Source organism: Arvicanthis niloticus, chromosome 4, assembly GCF_011762505.2.
Source record: "Arvicanthis niloticus isolate mArvNil1 chromosome 4, mArvNil1.pat.X, whole genome shotgun sequence".
NCBI lineage: Eukaryota > Metazoa > Chordata > Mammalia > Rodentia > Muridae > Arvicanthis > Arvicanthis niloticus.
In genome coordinates this window covers 67,544,105-67,568,718 of record NC_047661.1, presented here as the reverse complement: position 1 = coordinate 67,568,718, position 24,614 = coordinate 67,544,105, and the positions used below count along the sequence as shown (strand labels likewise).

General features: G+C 47.5%; 2 protein-coding genes across 2 annotated transcripts in view; one reads left to right on the top strand and one right to left on the bottom strand.

The window, feature by feature from the left end:
- Positions 1-11,799, bottom strand: part of Iqgap3 (IQ motif containing GTPase activating protein 3) — a 42,091-nt gene extending 30,292 nt beyond the window's left edge. The window contains exons 1-10 of the mRNA XM_034501495.2: positions 11,737-11,799; positions 9,918-10,005; positions 7,105-7,261; positions 6,298-6,375; positions 3,164-3,240; positions 2,362-2,429; positions 2,160-2,273; positions 1,805-1,983; positions 1,369-1,447; positions 546-709 (exon numbers count right to left, since the gene is read on the bottom strand). Of these exons, the coding sequence (XP_034357386.1) occupies positions 546-709; positions 1,369-1,447; positions 1,805-1,983; positions 2,160-2,273; positions 2,362-2,429; positions 3,164-3,240; positions 6,298-6,375; positions 7,105-7,261; positions 9,918-10,005; positions 11,737-11,773 (1,041 nt within the window). The 5' untranslated portion in view covers positions 11,774-11,799. The remainder of the gene's footprint in view (positions 1-545; positions 710-1,368; positions 1,448-1,804; positions 1,984-2,159; positions 2,274-2,361; positions 2,430-3,163; positions 3,241-6,297; positions 6,376-7,104; positions 7,262-9,917; positions 10,006-11,736) is intronic.
- A 6,298-nt stretch (positions 11,800-18,097) lies between these two features.
- Positions 18,098-23,938, top strand: Ttc24 (tetratricopeptide repeat domain 24). The gene is given in 12 exon segments (XM_034500792.2): positions 18,098-18,126; positions 18,331-18,758; positions 18,761-18,979; positions 19,142-19,349; positions 19,998-20,004; positions 20,775-20,895; positions 21,014-21,018; positions 21,333-21,431; positions 22,438-22,535; positions 22,655-22,749; positions 23,356-23,446; positions 23,714-23,938. Coding segments are annotated over 12 exon segments (1,482 nt in total). The 3' UTR covers positions 23,796-23,938.
- Positions 23,939-24,614: the final 676 nt, after the last annotated feature.

Here is a 24,614-nt window from a genome sequence, read left to right as displayed (position 1 = left end):
GACTAGGGTTTGAATCTCCAGAACTCATGCAAATCCTGCCTGTAATTGCAGCCTCAAATGCAAGAGAGGAGATTCCTGGATCAAGCTGCCTAGTGAGACTAATCATACTGGTGAGCTCTGAGTTCAGTTAAGAGAATCTGCCTCAGTGAATAAGGAGGAGTGACTAGGGATGACTCCTGATACCAACTTTGGGCCTCCTATACACATACTCACACATTTGCTCACCCCCATGTGCATATACCTATAGACATACACTCATACTGTGGACACATATATACATGAAAAATATACAAGGGTCAAAACATTGAAAATAAAATTGATAAATCAAGATCCCAATTCAGCAATGGGAAGCATATTTTGTTACCCAATGGACTGGCCTGGTCCTTCCATCTCACTCTGAGGGACTCTAAGCAGACTCAGACAGCCCACCTGGTCCACAATGCTTTATGGGGTGACTCAGCCATTTAAACATGGAGTCAGTGATGACATGCACATAAGAGGCCATTTCCCACCCTACAGGGAGACAGGTGCTGGCCAGAGCGGACCTGTGATTTCTGCTCTCTGTCTGACGTCAGCTGTTCCAGGTACCAGTCAGCAAAGGCTCCTCTCACCCCTTGTAGGGCCAGGACAGGGTCATGAAGGGCCTCAAGCAAGGCCCCAGGACTCTGCCTTTCCAGAGCGTCATCAACAACTTCCAGAGCCCCCTGGACTGAAAGACAGAAAATTTCCAAGTGTGCAGAAGCTTACCCTATGAACCCCAGCCATTCCTGGAAATCTGCCTTCTTCTGGCCTCCCAAAAGTTGTTCTGTCCTTAACCTCTGACACAGAGGGCCATGTGGGCGAACCTATATCTTCCTCTTGTTCTTCACAGCCCTCCTGTCTCACTGTCCCAGACCCTGAGAACACTCTGATCCTATCAAACATCCCCTCAGTGTGAGCCTTCAGGTTGCCCCTCTGCCTGCTCTACCCATCTATCCTCATCCTTCCTTCTTTTCTTTCTTCCTCTTTCCTTTTCTTTTGAGAAAGTCCCACAATGTGGCCCTGTGAGGTCTTGAACTCTTAATCTTCCTGCGTGGCCTCCTGACTGCTGGGATGACAGGTGTGTGGTCTTACTCACAGTTATACTTCCTTCCTGAGGGACCTGAATCCAAATATCCACCCCTAGCCCCGGAGCTGAAAGCCTTGTCCATTAGCCTGTCTTAATAGTTTTCCATCTCCACAGGATCTCCCTGGTAAGAACCTCCCTGCTGAGGCCAGAGAGCAGGACATAGCATCCCTGGCCTATGATCTTTCCCTAGGGCAGGATGTGGCTCACATAATGCCATGGAGCTTAGTAAAGCTTCCCAGGCTCTCCCAGTCATCTCTTACCGTTGGCAAGGTTGATGTGGCCCTGGATCTCTGCCTGGGTGAGGCAGGACTCATAGATGTCCTGCTCCTGACCATCGTCCTGCAAAAGCGAGATAAAGAGAGAGACTTGCAGGGAACAGCACAATCTCTTCCTCCCTATCCATGTCATTGTTGCAGACCCACAGCCAGGCCAAGACCAGCCACCAACAATTAAGCCAGTCAGCCTGTAGACTGCAGTCTGGTCACAGCTCATGCTTCCTTCCAGACCCACTTCAGCTGCCTGAGGCTCATCCCTCCAGCCTCTTCTCCAGCCTTCTCGCTCACAGAGATCACCCTCCAGCTCCTCTGCTCCTTCTCAATGGTCACCGGAGACAGGACAAACTGCAGTCCTAGTTCCACTTAAGACTCCCCAGGCCTCTCAACCTACTGGCCCCTATAACCCAAGGCTTCTCCTTACATGATTTCTGGCATTGGCAGCCTTCTCCATCTTGGCTAGGGCCAGCAGCTCTTGGTAGACAGCTGCCAGAGGTTCCCGAAGATTCCCCAGAAGAGCATTGGGATTCTGCAAGGCCACCAGAGTGTCTTCCACCACCCCTCGCTCCACTGCATCATTGATGGCCAGAATAGCTGCGTGGACTTGGAGGGGTAGCACAGCAAGGTCAAGAAGCCAGAAAGGACCCAGACCAGAGCACAGGTGGCTGTAGTGCCTGGGAGCTTGACCCCTTTGCCTATGGATGAGGTGTCAGAGCCCAACCAAGGGCTATGAAGCTTTCAGTGCTCCCACATCCTACTCCAGCAGAGTCCAGCCGTACCTGCAGCCTCATCGGCTGAAAACTCATTGGCCAGGATGCCCCCGATCTTGCTGAAGGCCGGTAACTGGAGGCCATATTTGGCCAGTTCAGAGGCGATGTTGCTGAGTTCCTCAGCTGCAATGGTACCAAAGACGCTCTTCATTAGGCCTGGAGCCCCCAAGCCCCTGCTTAGTCTATGGACAAGGGGAAGGGGCTGGCTTACCTGTGAATTTCACTTTCCCATACAGGTCATGGATCTGAGGGGCCAATCCGAGCCGGAAGAGGAAGAGACTGGGAAGAACAGAAGGTATTAGGACACACTGGGATCTACTAATTTCCACACCTTGTCCACAGGTGTGTAAAATGATGATGGAGACCCAGAGGTAAAGAGCACTTAGTCGTGCCTTCCAGTCATTCTAGCACATGGGAATAGCCAGCCGAGACAAGAGCCACAGAATGGAATAAGATGCCATAGAAGTCTCTGTAGCTGTGCCGGCTCCACAGAGGGCAAACTGCAGTGGACGTGGAAGTCACAGTGTGGTCACAGTGGAAGTGGAGATGGACAAGAGGAAGATTACAACAAACAAAACCACCGAGGCCAGGAATGGAGGCAAAGGAGGGCACAGGAAGAGAAGGCATGAAAAGGTGACACAGTGGACCCGGGAACTGGACAGTCCTGGTCTATGATTCAGCCAACTGTAATGCCTGCCTGTGAATAGAACCAAGTAGCCTTCTGTGCTAGCATTAAGTGGCTTGCATCGATGCTCTCGATGGACCCTGGTTCTGACTCATTCATGTCCCAGTTGCAAACTAAGGGCTTTTTATTCCGCTGTCCCTTCATTTACAAGGCTTACGCACAAATGTGCTCACAAACAGGCATATAACACAGATACCCATGCAGATCTAAAATCTCACCCTCCCGAGAGCTGCTCATTTGGCTACTACCCTCCCTCTTTCTACCATATTTACCGCTATTGTCTGGTTCAGGTAGAGGAACCTGGCTGACAGAGTCAGGGCTGTCTCACCTGAGAGCATGAATGCAGTAGATCACCCGAGGCATGTTCTTTTTGTCATAGATGTCTGTGGTCTCTGGGAGGAAGATCTAGAGGAGAAACCAGACAGTTGCTGCACACTGGGAGGGATGGCACCGAGGAGGGCTGTGTAATATGGGTTCCAAGCTGGCCTAATTGGGGGGGGGGGGGGAAGAAGATCATGCTCTCCAACCAGAGCTGTGAGTGCCTACAGCCCAGGCTTCTAAGTCAGTTCCTATAACCATTCCCATTCAGACCAATGTCAAAAAGGCTTACTAAGCCAAGACATAGCCAATTACATAGTCACAGAGTGTTTAGCTGACCTCTAGATGGGACCTCGGGAGGTACAGGATGCAGGCTATTGTCTTCTGTAGGGAAATCAGGTCCCAGGCTCTCAGTCTGAGTGAATTTAGCCTTGACCTGAGATTTTCACCACACAGGTAATGTACTGGGGACTGACCATGCCCCAGGAATGGGCAAACAAGGCATGTATCGCTATGGCCCACAAAGGCACCAAGCATGCCACCCAGTTTTCAGCCAAAGGCCTCTGATCTGTAGAAATCTCTTTAAGGAATGAAACCTGGGGCTGAAGAGATGGCTTAGTGGTTAAGTGCTGCTCTTCCAAAGGAAAAGGTTCAACCAAAGAACCCTGGTTCAATTCCCAGTACCCACATGGCAGCTCACAACTCTCTGTAATTCCAGTCCCAGGGGATCTGACACCCTCACAGAGACATATATGTAGGAAGAAAGCCAAAATACATAAAATAAAAATAAAGAAATCATAAAACATTATTTTAAAGAGAGAGAGAGCTGAAACATAAGCTTAGTCTATCCCATGCTTCTTAACAAGGGACCAGAGCTAGGGAGCTATCCCACTTACACCAACACAGCATATGCCCTCACTGCTTCTGTCTCCCACCAAAACGTCTCCTTTTCTTTAAAAAAAAAAAAAAAAAAAAAAAATGGGGCTGGAAAGATGGCTCAGTTGTTAAGAACACCAGCTGCTCTTCCAGAGTTCAATTCCCAGCAACCACAGGGTGGCTCACATCTATAATGCAATCTGGTGCCCTCTTCTGGCATGCAGGTGTACATGCAGATAGAACACTCATTCATAAAATCAATACATCTTTTTTTTTTTTTAAACAAAAATTAAGGTTTATTTCCTTTATGTGTACAAGTGTCTGGCTTATCGTTCCAGACGATTATGAACCTGGATCCTCTGCAAATACAGTAAGTGCACTAAACCTTTAGGCCATCTCTCCAGCTGCTCTTTCGCCTTTGAGAAAAGGCCCTAATGTAACCCCTGCTGCTGTCCACTTTGTTGAGTAACCCAGGCCCGGCCTGGAAACTCCCAACCCTCCTGCCTTATCTTCCTAAGCCGAAAGCAGAGTTGCACCACCAAGCTCAACCTTTGCCTTCTTATGTAAAACTGGGAGGAGTCCAGGGTCTCACACCATGCAAACCCTCTACTATAGAGCTGTGTCCACAATCTGAGACTGATTGCTTTCCCTTTTTTAAATCTGTATGGGTGTTTTGCCTGCATTGTGTGTATACCACTTGTGTGTCTGGTGCCCATGAAGAACAGACTGTGACTGGAATTACAGATGGCTGTAAACCACTGTATGGGTGCTGGGAATCGAACCCAGGTTCTGAAAGAGCAGCCAGTGCTCTTACCCACTGAGTCATCTCTCCAGCTCCTCTTTCTTTCATTTTTATTTAATTTTTAATTTCATTTTATTTTAAAATATTGTGTGTGCTTGTGCGCCTGCCTGCTTGTCTATATGAGCAGTGTTTGCATGCCAGTGTCCACGGAGGACAGAAGAGGGCATTGGACACCCTGAAACTGCAGACAGTTGCGAGCTACCTGATATGGAGGCTGGGAAGTGAACCTGCAATCCTCTGCAAGAGCAGCCCATGATCTTAACCTACCTACCTACCTTCCTTTCTTCCTTCCTTCCTTCGTTTTTGTTTGTTTGTTTGTTTGTTTTGTTTTGTTTTGTTTTTTGGGGGGGGGGTGGGGAGGGGAGTGGGTCTCTCTCTATAGCCTTGTTTGCTGTGTGCCTTGCAAGAGTGCAGGAACAGGGCAGTGTACTGTCACCAAATGCCAGCTGAGTCCTGTTCAGTCCTAACACGTCACCCTGACCCCAACCTCCATGACTACACTAAAAAGATCCCAGAAGGCTACAGTTAGGCAAACCACGAGGAAAGGTGAAAAGACTTCCATGGACTGGTAACCACTGTGGGCATCTGGGGCTCATCCCCACGCAGAAATCTGAACCACCACCCAGAGTGTGTGTTCCGATTGTTCTCCTACTAGGGAAGAGGCAAATCCAGCCTCATTTAGTAAAGCTGCCCCACTCCCACTGCATGAGTCCTGGACCAGACCAGACTGGCTTTGAACGCACAAAGATCTGCCTGCTTCTGCCTCCCAAGAGCTGGGATTAAAGGGATGTGCCATCAGGACAACCTTTTTTCCTTTGTTGAGAAAGGATTCACTATATAATGCAGGCAGGCCTCAAACTCATGATCCTGATGTCCTAGCTTCCCAAGTGCTGAGATTACAGGTTTGCACCATCACACCCAGCAAAATGTAAATAGATGGCAGAGGTCAACTTGTAGGAGTTGGTTCTCTTCTTCCACCATGTGGTGCCTAGGGATCGAACTCATGTTGTCAGGTTTAGCAGCAAGCTCCTTTACCTGCTGAGCCATCCTACCTCATCTTTTTATAATTACCTTGTACAGGGAAGAAACACAAAGGACCGATACACTGTAGAATCCTGTCAAGCCTTAATTTGTATAGTGCTTTGCAAAGGGAATTTACATGGGCCATGCGATTCTCCTGCCAACACATAGATGGGAATTACTATACCTACTTTATAGATAAGAAACAAATTGGGATTCACAGAGGGAAATAATGTGAGCACTGTTGGGTCTTCAGCCCAAGGCTCCAGCCTGAAGTCTCCCACCTGGGAATATGGTCGGCTCTTGCTCTACTCTGCAGTTCTGGTGGGAAGATGCCTGGATAACACAAGCCCCACCTACCTTACACAGGGGTGCCACCACATGACAGTACTGATGTGCCTCAGCACAGAGCCCCAAGGAACTGTTAGGTCAGAAAGGAGTCTTACCGAAGGCAGACCGATGTGGGCTACCGCAGAGAGCCAAAAGTTGATGTTGTCCGTGTGCCGGAAATGCAAGCCAGTCGCCTGAAAGGGAGGGAAGAGGGAATGTTTCTACCGTTCTCAGGACTCCCTATGGGAAGAGGCCAGCTTAAGAGGGGAAGAAGGGTAGGAGGAGCCAACGGACCCTATCCTGTGGATCCTCTGCCCCATGGAACAAAAAAGTAGCTGAAACTACCAGAAACGGTGATCCAGCTGGACAGTGGGAAGGCAGGCACAGAGTAAAGGTAAAGCCTCCAAGCTGGCATGGAACAAGAGGCTCGGACTGGCTAGAGTACGGAGAAGGTACAAGCAAGGCCTTCAGGGTAGCAAAGCCCATGAGCCTTGGGTGTGCACTGTGATTAGGAAGACCTCCACGCCATTTGCACCTTAGGCACCTTATGGCCCAGGTAGCAGGGCCCTTTGCTGTTAGGGGACCACCCACCTGGCAGAGAGAGCTCGTGAATAGATACTGTCCCTGTATTTATACTTCTTTTTATCCTCAAAAATGACAGTGTACGGCCTTTTTGTTGTTGTTGTTTTGTTTTTGTTTTTCGAGACAGGGCTTCTTATCAGCCAGCCCTGGTTATCTTGGACAAATTTTGTAGACCAGGCTGGCCTCAAGCCACAGAGATCTGCCTGTCTCTGTCTCTCCTGAGTGCGTACCACACCAAGCTCATATATGGACCCTTAAATTACATGGTCACCATATAGCTATGAGAAGGCACATCTTGGGAGGAAGAGATGGTAAGGGGGGATTGATTCCACTGTGTCCACCTGGTAGCGTAGCTGTTCCACGTCATAGATCTTCTTCAGGGGGACCACAGAGGGTGCAAAACAGTGGCCCAGCTTGGCCAGTAGCACTCCATTCCGAAGGCTCTCCTCCAGCTCCACAGGAGAAGGAAGCTCCTCCTTCAAGCACACCTCCATCCAGCTGTGAACAGATCATGTCTTACCCGCTGGCAAGCCACCAGGTTCTGGTACCTGCAGGACCTGCCCGTCCCTCAAGTGACCTGACACACCATTCCTTCCCTTCCCAAACTTCCCCTCTCTTCCTACTGGCTTGCTGCTCCCCACTTTCCCTAAGCTGCCACAGAGGCCTAAATAAGCTAACCCTTTGCCTCATTCACCTTGGAAAGCCTCCCTGAGTGGCTCCCAGCCTGTTGTAGCTGGTCTTTGCTACTTCATGTGTTCTTCCCCCCCCCCCCCCAGTTTGATAGAGGGGAGAGAGAGAGAGATCTGAATCTAATTTCTTTCTTTTTGACCATGGCTATTAACAAACTGCAACCAACCCCCACCCCTTGAACAACCACCACCAATGACTCTTCAAGCCCTCACATTTATATACCTTCTGAAAAGGTCCCAGAATTCCAAACATCACACAATGGCAGAAACTATCTGCAGCTGGCAAAACCACGCCTCTGCTACAGCACGAGGCAAATCATAGTCAGCTGCTGTGGACAGTCCAAAGCAGCCCCATATCCCACACCTGGGATTAAAACGAAAGCACATTCTTACACTATGTCTGTATTTTTAAAGAAACCAGCTGGGCATGATAGCACATGCCTTTAATCCCAGCACTCGAGAGGCAGAGGCAGGTAGATCTCTGTGAATTCGAGGCCAGTCTGGTCTACAAAGCAAGTCCAGGACAGCCAGGGTTGGTTACATTGAGAGACCCTATCTTGAAAAAACAAAAGTAAAAAAAAGGAAAAAAAAATTTCCAAAATTGTCATTACAGCCTGTCTTCAAGGAGGTATAGCCAGACTCTTACCCTGTTGTGTAAGGCAACCTCTCACTTTGTCTGGCTACATTCCTGACTCAAGCCAAATGGACTCTGCCATTTCTCTCGTTGTTTATGGTTCTGAGAACTTAGGTACAGAGAGCTCATGTCTGATGGAGTGATCTCCTCAGTTCACCACGAAGTTATGAGAATAATGAAGTTATTAGGGGCCCTGTGGTTGGATGGAAGAAGGACAGGACAAGGGACAGAAAAGCCACAGCTCTTAAAATTGGACACCCACTTCCCAACCCATCTCCCTCACGTCACCTCTGAGACTCAATTGCATTCTGCAGAAATGAGGCCAACACTGGTCTTTCCAGCTTCAGTGAAAAGCTGCCAGATCAGTGAGCTGATTCTGAGCTCACTTTGAATATAAATGGATTTTACTGCTGGTGGTTTTTACAAGTCAAGCACAGTGACTCCTTGAGCAGACTCTCCAGATACTGAGGTCTACAGATAGTATGTTTCCACAGAGAGCCACGCAGACCATGCTTTGTGCTGTTCCCACTAGACATCTGAGGACATATGACTTCCTCTCTGCTCAATCCTACCTATTTTTGGGAAAGTATTAATATAGACTATTAGCTAAAAAGAAAAGAGGGCTGGAGAGATGGCTCAGAGTTAGGAGGTTGGGGATCTGATTCCAGCACCCACAAGGCAACTCATGACATCTGTAACTCTAGTTCCAGTGGATCTGATGCCCTCTTCTGGCCTCCAAGGGCACTGCATGCACATGGTACACAGACAAACATGCATGCAAAACACTCATCCACATTAAATTAAATTAAAAAAAAAAATTTATAGGAAAGAAAAAGGGAGTAGGGAAATGGCAAGCACTCAACAGGTCAGATTGCTTGCCACACAGGCATGGGGGCCTGAGCTCAAAGCCCCTGCACCCACATAAGACCCCAGGCATAGCCACAAACACTTGTGACCCCAGCAGGCTAGCTTCAGGTTCAGTGAGAGACCTTGTCTAAGGAAAATAAGGCATCTTCTATTGAACCTGAAACTAAGCAAGACTTTGTTTTGTTTTCTTTCTTTCTTTTTTTTTTCTGAGACAGGGTTTCTCTGTGTAGCCCTGGCTGTCAGGGACCTCTGTAGACCAGGCTGGTCTCAAACTCAGAGATCACCTGTCTCTGCCTCCTGAGTCCTGGAATTAGAGATGGGTGCCAACATTGCTGGCCTTGTCTGTCTTTTTTTCGAGATAGGACTTACATGAAATCCAGGCTGGTCTCAGACTTGCTATGAAATTGAAGCCGACTTTGAACTCTGTGTGTGGTAGTGGTGGGGTGCCTGTTTATATGGGCACACTTGTACACGCATGTGCACATGCATGCAGACGCTAGAGACTGATATAAGGCATCTTTCTTGATCACGTCCCATCCTAGTTTTATGAGGCAGGGTCTCTCATTGAACCTAGAGTTCACTAATTGGCTAAGCTGGCCAGCCAATAAATTCTATAGATCTGCCCACCTCTGCCTCCTCAGTACTGGATTACAAGTACATGCTGCTCTGCTTGGCTTCTTCTGTGTGCTGTGGGTCTGAACTCAGGTTTTCATGCTTGCATACCAGGCACTTTATTGAGCCACCACCTCCTTTGTGGCTGACCTTGAATTTTTTAATCCCCTTACCTCATAAGCACTGAGGTTACAGGTGTGTACTATCATGCCTGGCTTGACAAAACTTTTAACTTGCCCTTTCCCACAGCACAGCCCCTTGTCTGTTTGCATTTGCTCTGGGGACAAGTGTCTGGAATTGAGAGGTAGGAAAAGTGGACCAAAATTAGTCCATCTTTCTGGACCCTGCTTACCGCTTGGCTTCCTCCAGCCGGCACAGGTACTGATAGGCGACGTTCTGTCGCCTCTGCTCATCCATTTCCTCAGCTGTGAGGCGTTCATCTAAATCGTGAGGGGAGATAGGCGAGGAATGCAGTCTTAGATAGGAATCCCAGCACCCACACTGGCAGCTCACAACTACCAAGGCCCTCTTCTAGGCACACACACACACACACACACACACACACACACACACACACACGGTGTATATTCACATGGACACATGCACATAAGTAAAAATGAATCTTAAAAAACAAAGACAGGGACCTCAGGTCTGAAGCTGCTTCTGAACATATTCCCTCAGCAGTCCCTTCAGAGCACAGAACCCTCTCCGTACCCCAGTTCTTCTTCCCAGTGTACCCATTATCAGGGAGCATCTTTCTGTGCCCGAGACATTTCCTTCTCTCCTATGCAGCCATCTTCCCATCTTTCTCCTCAAGTCTACTTCATGAACCCCCTTCAGTGCCGCCAGCAGGACCACGCACCGTGCTCCTCAGCTGGGAGTGCAGCTTCACATGGCAGCCTTCACTAGACGCTAACTTCTCAAAGATGTGTTGTCACTCTCTTGGCTCCCTTGGGAGCATGGCTGACATAATCACCCATTAGCACAGTCATTCATTCATGCGAGACCTTTCTGCCAGGCCCTGGGTTAGTGCGCATTCCTATTTTGCCTTAAGCACAGTTTTAAAACCTGTCCGTCTGTTTTTTGTGGGGAACACACTATAACCGTAAGCACAGGGTCCGGGACAGCTGCGTACAGGAGCAACAAACAAATGAGCTTGGAGAATATGGAAGCGATAGCATGGCCAATCTGTCTCTGACTGGGCACTCCAGTCATTTTTACTCCTTATCCTATTTCCTCATCTTGGATATCCTGCAGTAGGACTTCAGGAAGGGCTGGGCTTATTTGAATTGGCAGTTCAACAGACACACACTTCCAAATACAGATTTGAAAGTGCTGGCCAACAGCAGAAAATCCACGGGTTGCTCTGAGGGAGTTTACAAGGAACAAGGGTTGGTTGTTGAAGCATGGAAAATAAACCAGTAAGTGAGTGACATCACCTCAGAGTTATGAGTTGGGGACTCATTGAGATGGAATGGGAGTGGCCTTGAGCAAGCGAGGAGCGTGCCCACGTACCAACGTGTCTCAAAAACAAACAAAAAACCAACCACCACAAAATGGTTTTCCTGGAACTCGTGTTCCTTCACGAGGTGGATGGACAGATTTTGCTCTTTGTGTCCTAGTGGAGAAGGAAGCAGGTTTTGTTTTTCACTCAGATGATCAGGTGGAATCTTTTAAGCCCTTCCCACGAACCTGAGTTTCTCTCTAAGACAGCAGTGTTTCAGGTAGCCCAGGCTGCCCTTTATGTACTAGGTAGCTAAGAATGACCATGAACTTTTGACCTTCAGGCTCCACTTTGCAATTGGAATTACCGGGAGTGCGCCGCAGCCAAACCGGCCCTCCAGGTTCTGCATTTTAAACAAGCGGCCAGGTGATCAGACATCAAGTAATTTGGGAGGCAGTGTCTCAATGCGGAATCCCGTCCTGTGGCACCTTTTGGCAAGTATATTAACTGCTGGATTTTAGGGGGCCATCTAGATCATTTACATTCTCCAACCCTGGAACCTCAGAACCTGGGAATAAGAGGGAGCGCCCTTTGAAGGTTTTGCTCAGTTACCTTGAACACAATTCGGCAAACTCCTCAGCGAGCTGTGCTCTGGACAGCCACTCCCGCGAAAACCAAGCCCCACCAGCAGCACCCCGCTCCACCCTCAGATCCTTCCCGCACTCACAGGCTGTCCGAGCCCGGCCTGCCGCACACGGCTCCATGTTCCTTCTCCTGCCAGTTTTGAATCTCCCGCCGCTGGGACACCACCCCTCAGTGCGGTCACGTCGGGATGGGACACTTCCCTTTCGTGCCGCAGGGAATCCTGGGTTTTGTAGTTCCTCTTAGAGGTGGGGCGATCGCTAAGGGCAGTTTCTTGATTTGCTCTTTCTCTAAGGCCCTGCTGCTCAGCTGACTTCTTAACAAAACTTCTAACTTCTTCCCTGCCGCTGCCCTCCTTTTCACTAGCCTGTCCCACTTCCTATAGAATTCCTGGGACTCCCTGTGTGCTATTTGGTGTTATACTCTGAACTAGATGACAAATGCAGGGATAATACATGTTCTAGACTAGTGCTGTTATAGCAACAAGAGGTATACACAGTCAAATGCTTGGAGGTCTGTGCCGCACAGAGGGAAAGATCCACTGCAGTGGAGGGCAGGAACCTTCCCACTGAAGGCTTCAGCTGATTTTGAGGCAGAAGAGAAAAACAGATTAATTAAAAGGGCATGGGAAAGGGATGGAGGCCCCACCACCATGGAGTCTAATTGAAATCGCCAGCTAAGGGTTAAGACTTCCTACAGGGGCTGGAGAGATGGATCAGCAGTTAAAACCAGTGGCTGCTCTTCCAGAGAATTCAGGTTCAATTCTCCACATTCATATGACAGCTTACAGCTGTCTCAACTCCAGCTTCAGGGGATCTGACATCCCCACAAAGACATACATGCAGGCAAAACACCAATGCACATAAAATAAGAGTATCATCATCGTCGTCGTCGTCGTTGTCGTAAAGACTTCACCTGGGGTGGCACATTCTTTTAATACTAGGGGAGACAGAGGCAGGCAGATCTATGTGAGTTTGAGGCCAACTCTGATTTACAGAGTGAGTTCCAGGACAGTCAGGGCTACACAGAGAAACCCTGTCTCAAAAAACAAACAACAAACAAAAGACTTCCTACACAACTAACAAAATCAATGTGAAGATTACTTATAGAGATAATATTCCTTTTATACAGAAATATTTCAAATAAGAATGATACAGTATGAGGAATAAACATGGCCACAACACTTTGTATACATATATGAAATTGCTCCTTTACTCCTCTGTATACTCCAGGGTCCCCTGTCCAGGGAATGGGCCCACCCTCAATTTAAAAAGGTCTACCTAGATCAATGAACATGATCAAGATAATCCCTCCCAGGCTTTCCTAGAGGCCTAATGTACAGGTGACTCTAGATTCTGTCAGGTTGACAATTAGCAATAACCATTACAGAGCCTTTTCAAATGTCTGCCATGAGACCGAGCCTTGGCCACCCTGTTGCTTGCACAACATGTGGGGAAGGGAGAAATACAGACCAGGCAAGCATAGCTCACAACATACCCCTCCCTTTCCCACCACAGCTGTCATGCCATTAGCGTTTGTTGTTGGTCCTGATATTGATACTTGCCATACTGCTAGGCTACAGTGAAATGTCATAGTTGTTTTAATTTGTATTTCCCTAATCACTAGGGGCAAATAACATTTTTTGAGATATTTCTTAGCCATTTCCCCCTTAATTTTAGAACTTTCTATGCAAGGTCTAGGCCCATTTTTTGAATGGGTCACTTGGGTTTTTGTTGTTGTTGCTTTTTTTTGCTTGTTTTGTTTTTTGAGACAGGGTTTCTCTGTGTATCTTTGGCTGTCCTGGAACTCACTCTGTAGACCAGGCTGGCCTCGAACTCAGAAATCCACCTGCCTCTGCCTCCCAAGTGCTGGGACTAAAGGCATGCGCCACCACTGCCCAGCCACTTGGGTTTTTAAACACTTTTTAAAATTTCCTTGTATATTCTGGATACTAATCCTTTGCCAGATATATCACTGGCAAAGGTTCTATCCAATTCTGTGGGCTTCCCACAGTTTTCTTAGTTCTGAGATGTTTTCTTGTATTTGTAAAACCCCAGTTTTCTATGGGTGGCTTTAATTCCTGGACAGATGGAGTCCTCTTCAGAAGGTCCTTTCCTATGCCTATATCAGTGGGTACTGTTTATGTTTTCTTCTGGCAGATTCGGGTTTTCTTGGATCCATTTGGAGTTAAATTTTGTGCAAGGCAATAGACATGGATGTAACATCGTTCTCATGCATGTGGGCATCTAGTTTTCCCAGCACCATTTGTTGAAGATGCTCTCTTTTCTCCAGTGCATGGTTGTGGCTGAAGCTACCTGTACTGATGTTTGGGTCTTCAAGTTTGTTCCTTTGGTCTATGCATCTGTTTTTGTGTGAGCACCATATTGTTTTTCTTGCTCTGGCTCTGTGATATATCTTCGTATCTGGAATGGTAGTACCCGCCAGCTCTGCTCTTCTCAACTCAGGACTGTTTTGGCTGACTGGAGTCCTCTGTGGTTCCATATAAACTTTAAGATAACCAGGTATAGTGGTGTACACCTTTAATTCCAGTACTCGGGTGGATTTCTGTAAATTCAAGGCCAGTCTTATCTACAAAGTGAATTCCAGGACACCCAGGGCCGTTACACAAAGAAACCCTGTCTCAAAATAAAAAGTCTATTTCTGTGATGAATGAGATGAAGATTTTGGTTGGAGTTGCATTGAGTCTGTAAATGGGTTTGTAAATGGGTTATGGTAGAACACTCATTGTCACAATGTTAATTCTACCAGTCCATGAACATAGGATGTCTTCCTGGTTTCTAGTCTCTCTCTCCCTCTCTCTCCCTCTTCCCCTGCCCAGGTTTAAGGTTTTTATTGGAGAGATCTTCCACTTCCTTAGTTATGTTTATTCTTAGATATTTTGTTTTCTTTGAGGCTGTTCTGAATGGGAGGGTGTCCATGATCTCATCCTCTGTATGTTTCTTGGCATATAGAAAAAAAAGTGCAAGTTGATGTTGCATCTTGCCACATTGGTGAGTTTGTTTATTGTGTCTATGACTTTTGGGGAATCTCTAATGTATAGTATCATGTCATCTGCAAGTAGGGAGAGTTTGACTTTCCCTACTTGTCTCTCTTTAATTTCCTTTTCTTGCCTGATTGCTCCAGCTAGTACTTTAAGCACAACATTGAAAGGAGTGGGGATAGTGGGCATCCCTGTCTTGTCCCTCACTTCAGTGGGATTGCTTCAAGCTTTTCTCCATTTAGGAGGGTGTTGGCTGTGGGTTTCTCCATACAGCCTTCGTGTTGAATGTTCCCTCGAACCCCACATTCTCTAGGACCTTTGTCATGAAGAAATGTTGAATTTTGTCAAGTCTTTTCTGCATTCACTGAGATCATATTGTTTTATCTTTAAGTCCACTTATGTGACTTGTTACAGTTATTGGCTTGCATATGTTGAACCCTCTCTGCATTTTAGGGATAAAGCCAACTTGGTCTTTTTTAGTGTATGTCTGTATTTTGTTTGCAAGTATTGTCTTGAGTCTGTGTTCATCAGAGATATTGGCCTGTAGTTTCTTATTTTAATTGAGCCTTTACCTGGTTTGGATGTTTGAGTGATGTTGGCTACATCTACAGATGTTTGGGAGTGCTTCTTCTGTTTTCTTTCCTTCATTCATTCTTTTGTTTACTTACACACTTACTTTTTTTTTTTTAATGAACTAGGGTTTCTTTGTGTATTTTTGGCTGTCCCAGAACTCACTCAGTAGACCGGCTGGCCTGAGATCAACCTGCCTCTGCTTCCCAAATGCTGGGATTAAAAGCATGGCCCACCTCTGGCAAGCTTTATTTATTTATTTATTTTAATAGTGAAGGACTGGCTGTAGATCTTTGAGTGTCTGGTAGAATTCTTCATTTAGCTCCTCTTGTCTTTCTAACTTTTGGAGCCATTCATTTGTGCTGTACCTGATTCTTTAATATAGGCACGTTATAGATTCCTCTTGTGGGGCTCCCTTCTGTGTGTCCCAGAGTTCTCCTTGGTAGAGTTACAGGGATTTTGATTGATTGATTGATTAATTAATTTCTTCACTGGCCCCAGTAATGAGTTGTTTAATCTCCTTGAATTTGCATATTGACTAGAATTTTTTTGGTGTCAATTTCAATTTCACAATTTTATTGCATCGTGTTCCGATAGGATACAAGGAGTTTTTTCCATCTTCCTGAATTTGTTAAGACTTGTTTTGTGTCCCAGATGTGATCTACTTCAGAAAACTTTCCATGTCTGACTGAGTGGAATGTATCTCCTTTGATGTTTGGGTGGAATGTTCGGTTAAGTCCATTTGATGTATGATGTCAATGAATTATATTTCTGTTTATTTTTTGTCCAGATGACACAAGGATACTGAAATCAACTGTTAATGGATTGAAGACAATTTGTGTCTTTAAATACAGTAGTGGGTTTTTTGTTTGTTTGTTTGTTTGTTTTTAATGAAATTGGGCACTCCAGAGCTGGGTGCGTGTGTGTTTAGGATAGTGATATTTTCTTGGTTAACAGTTCCTTCCCTTAGAATGAAGTGTCTCCTCATCTCTTTTGATTTGCTCTAGTTTGATGTGTTTTGTCAGCTATTAGGAGAGTGATACCTGCTTCTTCCTAGTTCTATCTGATGAAGTACCTTCATCTATCATTTTACTCTGAGGCAGTGCCTATCTTTAAAGCTAAGATGCATTTCTTGGCAAAAACAGATAAATGGGAGCAATAACAGATAGGTGGATTTGGGGTTTTTGTTTGTTTTTAAGATTTACTTATTTTATGTATATGAGTACACTGTTGCTGTCTTCAGACACACCAGAAGAGGGTGTCAGATCGAATTACAGATGGTTGTGAGCCACCATGTGGTTGCTGGGAATTGAACTCAGGACCTCTGGAAGAGAAGTCAGTGCTCTTAACTGCTGAGCCATCTCTTCAGTCCCTGGCTGAAGTCATATACACATAAAATAAACAATTCTTAAAAGAAAAACTTGTAGTCACCCTGAAGCAGATCAAGTTCTTTGGCCTGTCACATCTCTCTCTGAAAGGGAAAGACTGAGAAGGGCATGGTAGCACAATCTGTAGTCCCAGCACTCAGGAAGCTCACTAAGGGAAGAAGAGTGCCACAAAAGCCTACTTTGAAATTTAAAATAAATTAAAGTTAAATTACAAAGAGGAGATGGGAAGGGATAGATCATCTTCATGGGTATGATTGGTTAATAGTCTCGTGGAGCTTTGATATATTATTTGACGGAACTGGAAGGTGTGTCTGCAGGGGTGAGACAGTTGAGCAGGAAGGGGACCGGGTCTTAGGTGACTGTGCTTGTCTACAAGTGTAGGGTTCTCCACAAAGAGAGGCCACCACAGCTGTCACTCAAAGGATTGCCTGGAAGGAGAGGATACTGCCAGGTGTCTGGTAACACAGGTCTGAACTCAAAGCTAGTAAGACGTAACCTAAGCCAGCAGAACCATTCCAGAAAGCCGCTGTGGAGAGAACAGTACAGAGGTAAGAGGTCCTGGGGTGGGGGTCCCCAAGACTCTGCAGGGACACCCAGGAGTGCCTCAAGGTGGGGAGCCTTACGAAGTTGGGATTTTATGTGTTTTCAGAAGCAACTCTTCTTAGTTTTCCCTCCTCCCTTCCTTTCACTCTTCTTCTCTCCCTCCCTCTCTTCCTCCCTCTCTCCCTTTTCTCCACCACTAAGCTAAATCCCCAACCCCAGAGAAACTTTCTTTAAATGAAGTATCCCTTCTGCCTCTTCTCTGTAAAAGAAAAAAAAGAGCGGGAGGGGGTGGGGGAGGCTCGGAAGAGAGAGGGTCCAAGAGAAACATGCTGATGAAAAGAATGTATTTGAACTTAAGAACTCTCTGGGGACCAGAGCAGGAACTGACAGAAAGTCAAGGAGATAATAGGAAGGGCATAGTAAATGCAGACAGACTCCTCCTGAACATCTCTGTCTAATTCAGTATCCTGTTCAGCTCTGAGTGCCCAGGAGCTGACTGTGCTGAATTCCCATTGGCTTATAAAGCAGCAGCAGCACACAGTTCACAAGAGGGTGGCCATATGCACAGATGCCATGCATAAGAGGTGATAGGGTAGCCCTGTGTATGCTGTTTGGTTTACGTAACCCTGCTGTCTTGAACTTACTATGCAAACCAGTTGGGTTCAATCCCCAATACTGAGGGTAGACATTAGGGGGAGACTTAGGGAGAAAAATCCTACGAAATTACAGAAGTTTGCATGGTTTTTGGTTTGGTCTGTTTTTTTTTTGTTGTTGTTGTTGTTGTTGTTTTTGGTTTTTTTTGGTTTTTTTTTTTTGTTTTGTTTTGTTTTTTTTTTGGTTTTGATAACATGGGGGTTGGATTCACAGAAGGCAGTGTTCAGAAAGTTACACGGTCTGAGTCCTGACAAAGAACATGGAAAGTTCTAAAGAGAGAAGGAGTCAAAATGCTGCCTAGTAGGACACAGGAAGCAAGGTAAGAGGTTAGAGGAAAATCCTTGGCTCCCTGGAGGTCAGCGGTAGAGCCAAATTTCCCTTGAGGGCTCCTACTGGAGGGGTAGAGGGAGAGAGCTAAGGCCGATGTGCTGACCCCTCTGTTCCTGTATCAACCCTGGGTCTTCCCCCATCCCTGAGAGCAGCCACTAGAAGCTTGAGACTGTGCCCAAACCCCAAACTGCAGGAAGAAAAAGGAGAAAAAGAAGAGGCTGCAAGAGGAAGCCAAGATCCAGAGCCTTACTAGGGCTGCCCACAGGGCCTTGCATGCTGCTCAGATTCAGGAGGCCTTGGGCAGCTTCCAGAAGGCCTTCCTGCTGGCCTCCAAGGCCCCATCAACCAGAGATAGCCCAGTTCTCCAAGCCTGTGCCTTCAACCTAAGGGCTGCCTATGTGGAGACTGGAGATCCAACTACAGGTCTTGAGCTGCTTCTGAGAGCCCACCCTGAAGAGAAGTCTGAAGGCTGGTGTCATGGTGACCAGTGTTTCAATGTGGCTTTAGCCTATCATGCCCTTGGTGACCTGACTCAAGCTTTGGACTGGTACCACAGGGCTCTGGTCCATTACCAGCCGCGGGACTACCATGGGGAAGCACAGGCAAAAATAGGAGCCTGCTACAGGCCCTGGGATGGCCTACGCAAGCAGCCTGCAGTTTACAGGCAGCAAGCCGGGCCTATGCCCATGCAGGCTGGCTCTGGGATGCAGCCCTGGCCCAGGCGGCTGCTGTGAGGTGTATGCTGAATAGTCAGCAGCATGGACTCAGTGATGTGCTGCAGGCTCTGGAGGAGAGCCGTAAGCTTGCTGATGCTGACCCAGGCACTGACCCAGGACTGCTGGGTGAGCCTTAGTAAACAAGGTGTGAGCTCTAAAGAGATGCTAAGTCTAAGCTTGGTGGTATCCTGGGGGCTGGGGAACCTGGAGGAGTGGGTCAGGAGCTATACATGTACAGCCTTAGCTATGGCTGGTCTGACTGTCAGTGACTTTGGTTCTATTATCCAGGGCCATTCTACAATGATCTAGGCATGGGTTACTTCCAACTCCAACTGTTCCCTCTGGCAGTAGAGGCCTTCCTGCAGGCTCTACCCCTGTGTCGACAGACAGCAGAGCAGGCTACAGTGCTTCAAAACCTCGGAATGACCCACAATGTCCTTGGCAACTATTGGGAAGCCCAGGAGTTTCACCAGAAGGCTGCCAATCTGCACGATGGGTCCCAGGAACTGGAGAATTAAGCCAAGACTAAAGGATTAAGAAGAGGTTTCAGGCCTGGGGAGGATACACATACATATACACATACATATACACATACATATACACATACATATACACATACATATACACATACATATACACATACATATACACATACATATACACATACATATACACATACATATACACATACATATACACATACATATACACATACATATACACATATATATACACATACATATACACATACATATACACATACATATACACATACATATCTGGAGTGCTTGCCCAGCATACACAAAGTCCTGGTTTGGTTCTCAGCACCACATAAACCAAGGGTAGTGACACTCATCTGAAATCTCAGTGCTCAGTAGGTGGAGGCAAGAGAATCAGAAGCTTTAAGTTGTCCTTGGCTACATACCAAATTCCAGTCCAGCTTGGGTTACATGGTATCCTGTCAAAAAAGAAAAAGAATAAAATGTTTCCAATGAACTTGGTGGTGCCCCAAGGGTTGGGAGGGGACTGAGGAGCCTGGGCCCTGACCTGTACAGCTCCACACCTGGAGTCCTGGCTGGCTGGATTTCTGGGACTAGTTATTAGGCTTGGACTACCTGAACCGGGAGAGCCAGACAGAGCAGAGCTCAGTGGTCTGGGGCTGGGGGATGGGAGGCCAGAAGTGCTTCCCTGAATCTCTTCCTTCAGCAGCAAGCCACTTTTCTTCTCTGAGCTTCAGTTTCCACACATAAAGGTGGGACTATGAGGGGCAGGTGGGATGGTTCAGCAGGTAAGGGTACTTGCTGCCAAGCATTCTGGCCTGAGTTCACTCCCCAGAACCCATGTGGATGCCGGAGAGCACCTATTCCAGCACATGGTCCTCGACTCCCATCTATACACAGGCAGATACATGCAGAAATAAATAAGAAAAAAAACAATGGGTTGCTGGGGGCATGGCTTGGTAGCAAAGCACTTGCCTGACATACACAGGGTCCTGGATTCCATTCACACACACACACACACACACACACAACATGGCATCCAATCACCCAACTATGACCTGGGTGCCTAGCCCTTAAATAGATTTTTTTTAACCTACCCAGTACAGTGATGCACACCTTTGATCTCAACACTCCGGAAGTAGAAACAGATCTCTGATTTTTTTAAATTAAATTAAAATTTTTTTATTTGCCTCAACCTATTAACATAGCCTCTTAACTTACGGGTCCCAACTTGTTAGGGAGGTATTTGAGGTAAAACGAGGTGAGAGGCTTAACCTTAGGTCTTTGTGGGTCACCTAGAGGCACTGAGGCTGGGATTTGGAACTTCTGGGACCATCCCTTGCTGAGGGCAGGGTCTCAATGCCCAGCAACCAAGTCCCTACTCAGAGGGACCTGTTCTGATTTCAGGCTCTGCGGGCCAGCGCCAGCGGTGGGAGCAAGGTCGCAGCTTTAGTGGCCTGGCCTTTTCACTAAGCCAGCTGGGGGACCACAGGGCTGCCTGGGACAGCTATTTGCATGCCCTGCAGGCTGCCCAAGACGCTGGTAAGAATGAGAGGAGTAGCTTGGAACTCAGTGAGGGGGATGCAAAGACTGAGGGTACACAATGCCGGAAGGGTCTGTGGAACAGGAAATATGAGATCTTTCGAGCTCTCTTCCCTAGGCGACGTGAAGGGACACCCTCCATGATGGCTTCTGACTTCCTTCCTTCCCCTCCTCCAGAAGCCTTCTCCAGTTGATACTGCTGGCCTTGCTCCTTGCTCCCTCCCACCACGTATTTACTGATTGGAAACACCATACCAAGTCCAGGGCTGTTACCTGGAGGAAGGGGAAGTCTGCCTACAGTTTTGCGCTCGGTGTCATAGTGGCATGGTGGCGGAGCACAAAGAGAGGGAATCAGACCTCTCACTCTTTCTGTCCCTTTTCTATTTTTGCAGACTGCATAGCTCACTCCTTATTCCACCCCGTCCCCTTCTCCCCAGCACGAACCAGGTTCTGTACGAGAACGTCTTGTGGCCAAACTGACAGATGCCATGCGGTCCTTCGCGGCTCATGAGAAGCTAGCCCAGGTGCATTTCCTGGTAGTATAACACCTAAGACCAGAAGGTGGGAGTGGGGACAAGATGTCCCAGAAAGAATGTTCTCAGGAATGCTACACTTAACCACTCCGTGTTCATTTGCCCCTGGGCTTGTATGAGGGGTGTATGTATATCAGGTTGTTGGGGGTGGGGCAGGGAGGTGGACGGAGATTGTGACATACCTTTTTGTACACGGGCTGTTTCTCAGGACTTTAGCTGAGGTCACAAGCCCCGTTGGGTTAAGGCCAAGGCCTTTCAGCCATTTGTGTCAAGAGTTGGGAGGCTGTTCTTGGGTGCAATTCCCTAGATGGCCACAGGATGGGGGTGGTGCTCCAAGAAAACTCCAGGAGCGGTCTCTTGGGTAGGGCTTCTTCAGGTCCTCTTTGACTCGACCTCTAGCTCGTTTTTTTGCCTCCAGTCTCTCTCCACAGGTCATGGGCCCTCCAAATGCTTTCCTCTATAGGAAGTATCCTCTCACCCGAAGGATTGAAATTTATGCTTTATTATAGGGATTTAACGGGTTGAGTGTCCTCTTGTTTTAAAGCCCAGGACACTAAATACTCTTCAAACACAATTAAATTCACCTGAAGCAGAGAGGCTATAGTTCAGTTACAGAATGCTTGCCCAGCATATGTGAGACTGTAGGTTCAGTTACCATACTGGGGGACGAGGTAGTTATCCTGGAACAGGTAGGAAGTTGGATTAAAAATCAAGTCTTAGGCCTCAGTCAAGGCCTTCCAATAACTCTGACAGTACACAGAGGCTCTGGGCATTGCATGATAATGGTCAAGCTATGGTTGGGTCTACAAGCCTGGTTTCCGATCTAAGATTTAGTAGGTGAACCTTTAGAGAGCAAAGGGCCTTACTTCAGAATCTGAGTCTCAGAAACCTCCTGGGCTGTCTCCAGCATGAAAGTCTGTGTGGGGACACTGTGGCTCCCTGAAGGTAGCTGGAAGGGTGGTGATAGCCAGGTAGGTTTCTCCCATGCCATGTTCTGTATATTCACTAGCCTTCCACTTCCGGAAAGCTCCAGACTTCATGGAAGCCCTCCCTAGAGTCAAAGACCTCAGCCAGGGTACAAAGTAGTGCAGAAGAAACCCAGAACAGGTGAGCCAAGAAGTCCTGACATGGCAGAAGCAGGTTTGCTGGCTGGGGGTGGGGAGCTGACCCCAGGGGTATCCCACAGCCCGGCCACATCCAGTTCTCTGTCCCTGAAAACCTTTCAGTAAGTGGGAAGCTAGAGAATCAGAAGTTGGCTGTGAGAAGAAGATGGAGGGATTGATGAACTTGGCCACTGTGTTAGGACCTCGGAGACAGAACCGTGAGTAGAAAGAATGGGAGGAGCACACCCCACTCCTGCAGTCAGAACCCTCATCTCACCTTCCTGGTCACCCCCAAGCCCCACGTCTGCCACCCACCCCTGGCTCCCCCTGCCTGCAGCAGGTTTCCCACATTTCTGCTTATCTCATGGGGGCCTGGCCCATTTCCTTCAAGGCCTTCTCAGATGTGTGTGTTGCCTTCTAGTCCCTAGCTTTCATTTCCTAAAAACTTAAACTTTGTATCTTAGAGCCCAGGGTGTGTGGAGAGCCCGCTTCATGTCAGGCACTGTGTTAGGCTTTACTCCTTACTAGGCTGTCCCTGAAGCTGTCAAGCTCTTGGCAGAGATGAGGGCCTTGCTCTTTTGTGAGCTGGCTTAGATTCCTGATGTGTTTCCAGTGTGTTTCCTTCTAGGGAATCGTTCCTCTTTCACTAGAGGATTTGTGTTTACCAAGCACCTGGCTTGTCCAGGGCATCTTCCACTTAGTGACCAATATATAGCTACATACACCCCACTTGTCCCCACCCCTGCTTCCTCTTTCCCACTGTGATGCCCTGGTTGTGAAGAGGCCTGTGATAAATGTATCCAACCGCCTCCATCCAGGCTTAGGAATTGCAGCCCATCTTCCATCTGGAGGCCTACGTCCCAATGGAGTGGAATATCCCATCATCAAAGCACCCAACAAGTTCCAAGTCAATAGGTGGGTCCTAGAGGAGAGGTGGGGACCTAGAGGATGGGCAGCATGAGTAAAAGAGGTGGCTTGTGGTAATTTTAACTGAGCATGGCCACTGCTAGGTTGAGGGAAGACAGCATCTAAGGCTTGGCAGTATCCCAGGCTCCTGCAAGGCCTGTCTGCAGGCTTGAGAAGAGCAGAGTCCTAAAGAAACAGGGATGAGAAGCTGCAGCCAGGGAGGTAGCCTGCTATGCTTCCACAGTTACCCCATGGCAGCCTCTCTGCCTCCTTTAGGTCATCCACATGGACCAAGGAAGCCCTCAGCAGGAACTGCCAAAGGACACGCATCCAGTCTGGCCTCTGCACCATCATGTAACCTATACCTGCTGGCTACAGTGCTTACCTCCGCAGGAACTTCCCAGTATATGCATTTAGGGGCTTTGGGGGAGGAGCTTCTTTAGCCTGTATGGACATGGTGCTTCTGAACAGACAGGCCAAGGGCTCTGACGGCTTGGCATTGAGAGTCTCTTTACTCTTCTTTGAGGGGGGGACTTTAACTCAGTAGACAGAACTGGGAAATGAACAGTGAACATTGACCCTTGCTTTTCTGGATTTTCTTGCATTTAGGACGTCATGACTGTTAAAGCTTTTGCCAGTTCTAATAATGACTTCCTAGCTCAGATGACTTTGGGAACCACTGAGCTTCTCCATGTCCTCTTTTTCATGTGGGAGACATGAATGCCATACAACAGAAGATAAGAGAGAGCAGACACTCCAGTTACTGTCCCCCATGAATATCTGAGGTCACAGCAGCAATGATTATGGTGCAACATTTTTTGAGCATGCTTCACACCCTGAACATTACAGGTATTTCCTCCAGGAGTGCAGGAGGAAGAGAAGGCTGGGCTTGGTGACACAGGCCTATGAGCCTAAAGCCTAAGAGAGGACAGGAAGATGCCCCCTCAAGACCAGCCTGAGCTATATAGCAAGACAAAACAACTAGGGAGGCCAAGGCTGGTAGATCTCTGTGAGTTTGAGGCTACGTTGGTCTACATAGTAAATACAGGCTAGCCAGGGCTACATAGTGAGATACTATCTCAAACAAACAAACAAAAACAACCCCCCCCCCCAAAAAAAAAAACCCAAAAATTCAACAACAAAACCAAGATGAGGAAAAGAAAGCTTAGCTGCCAGT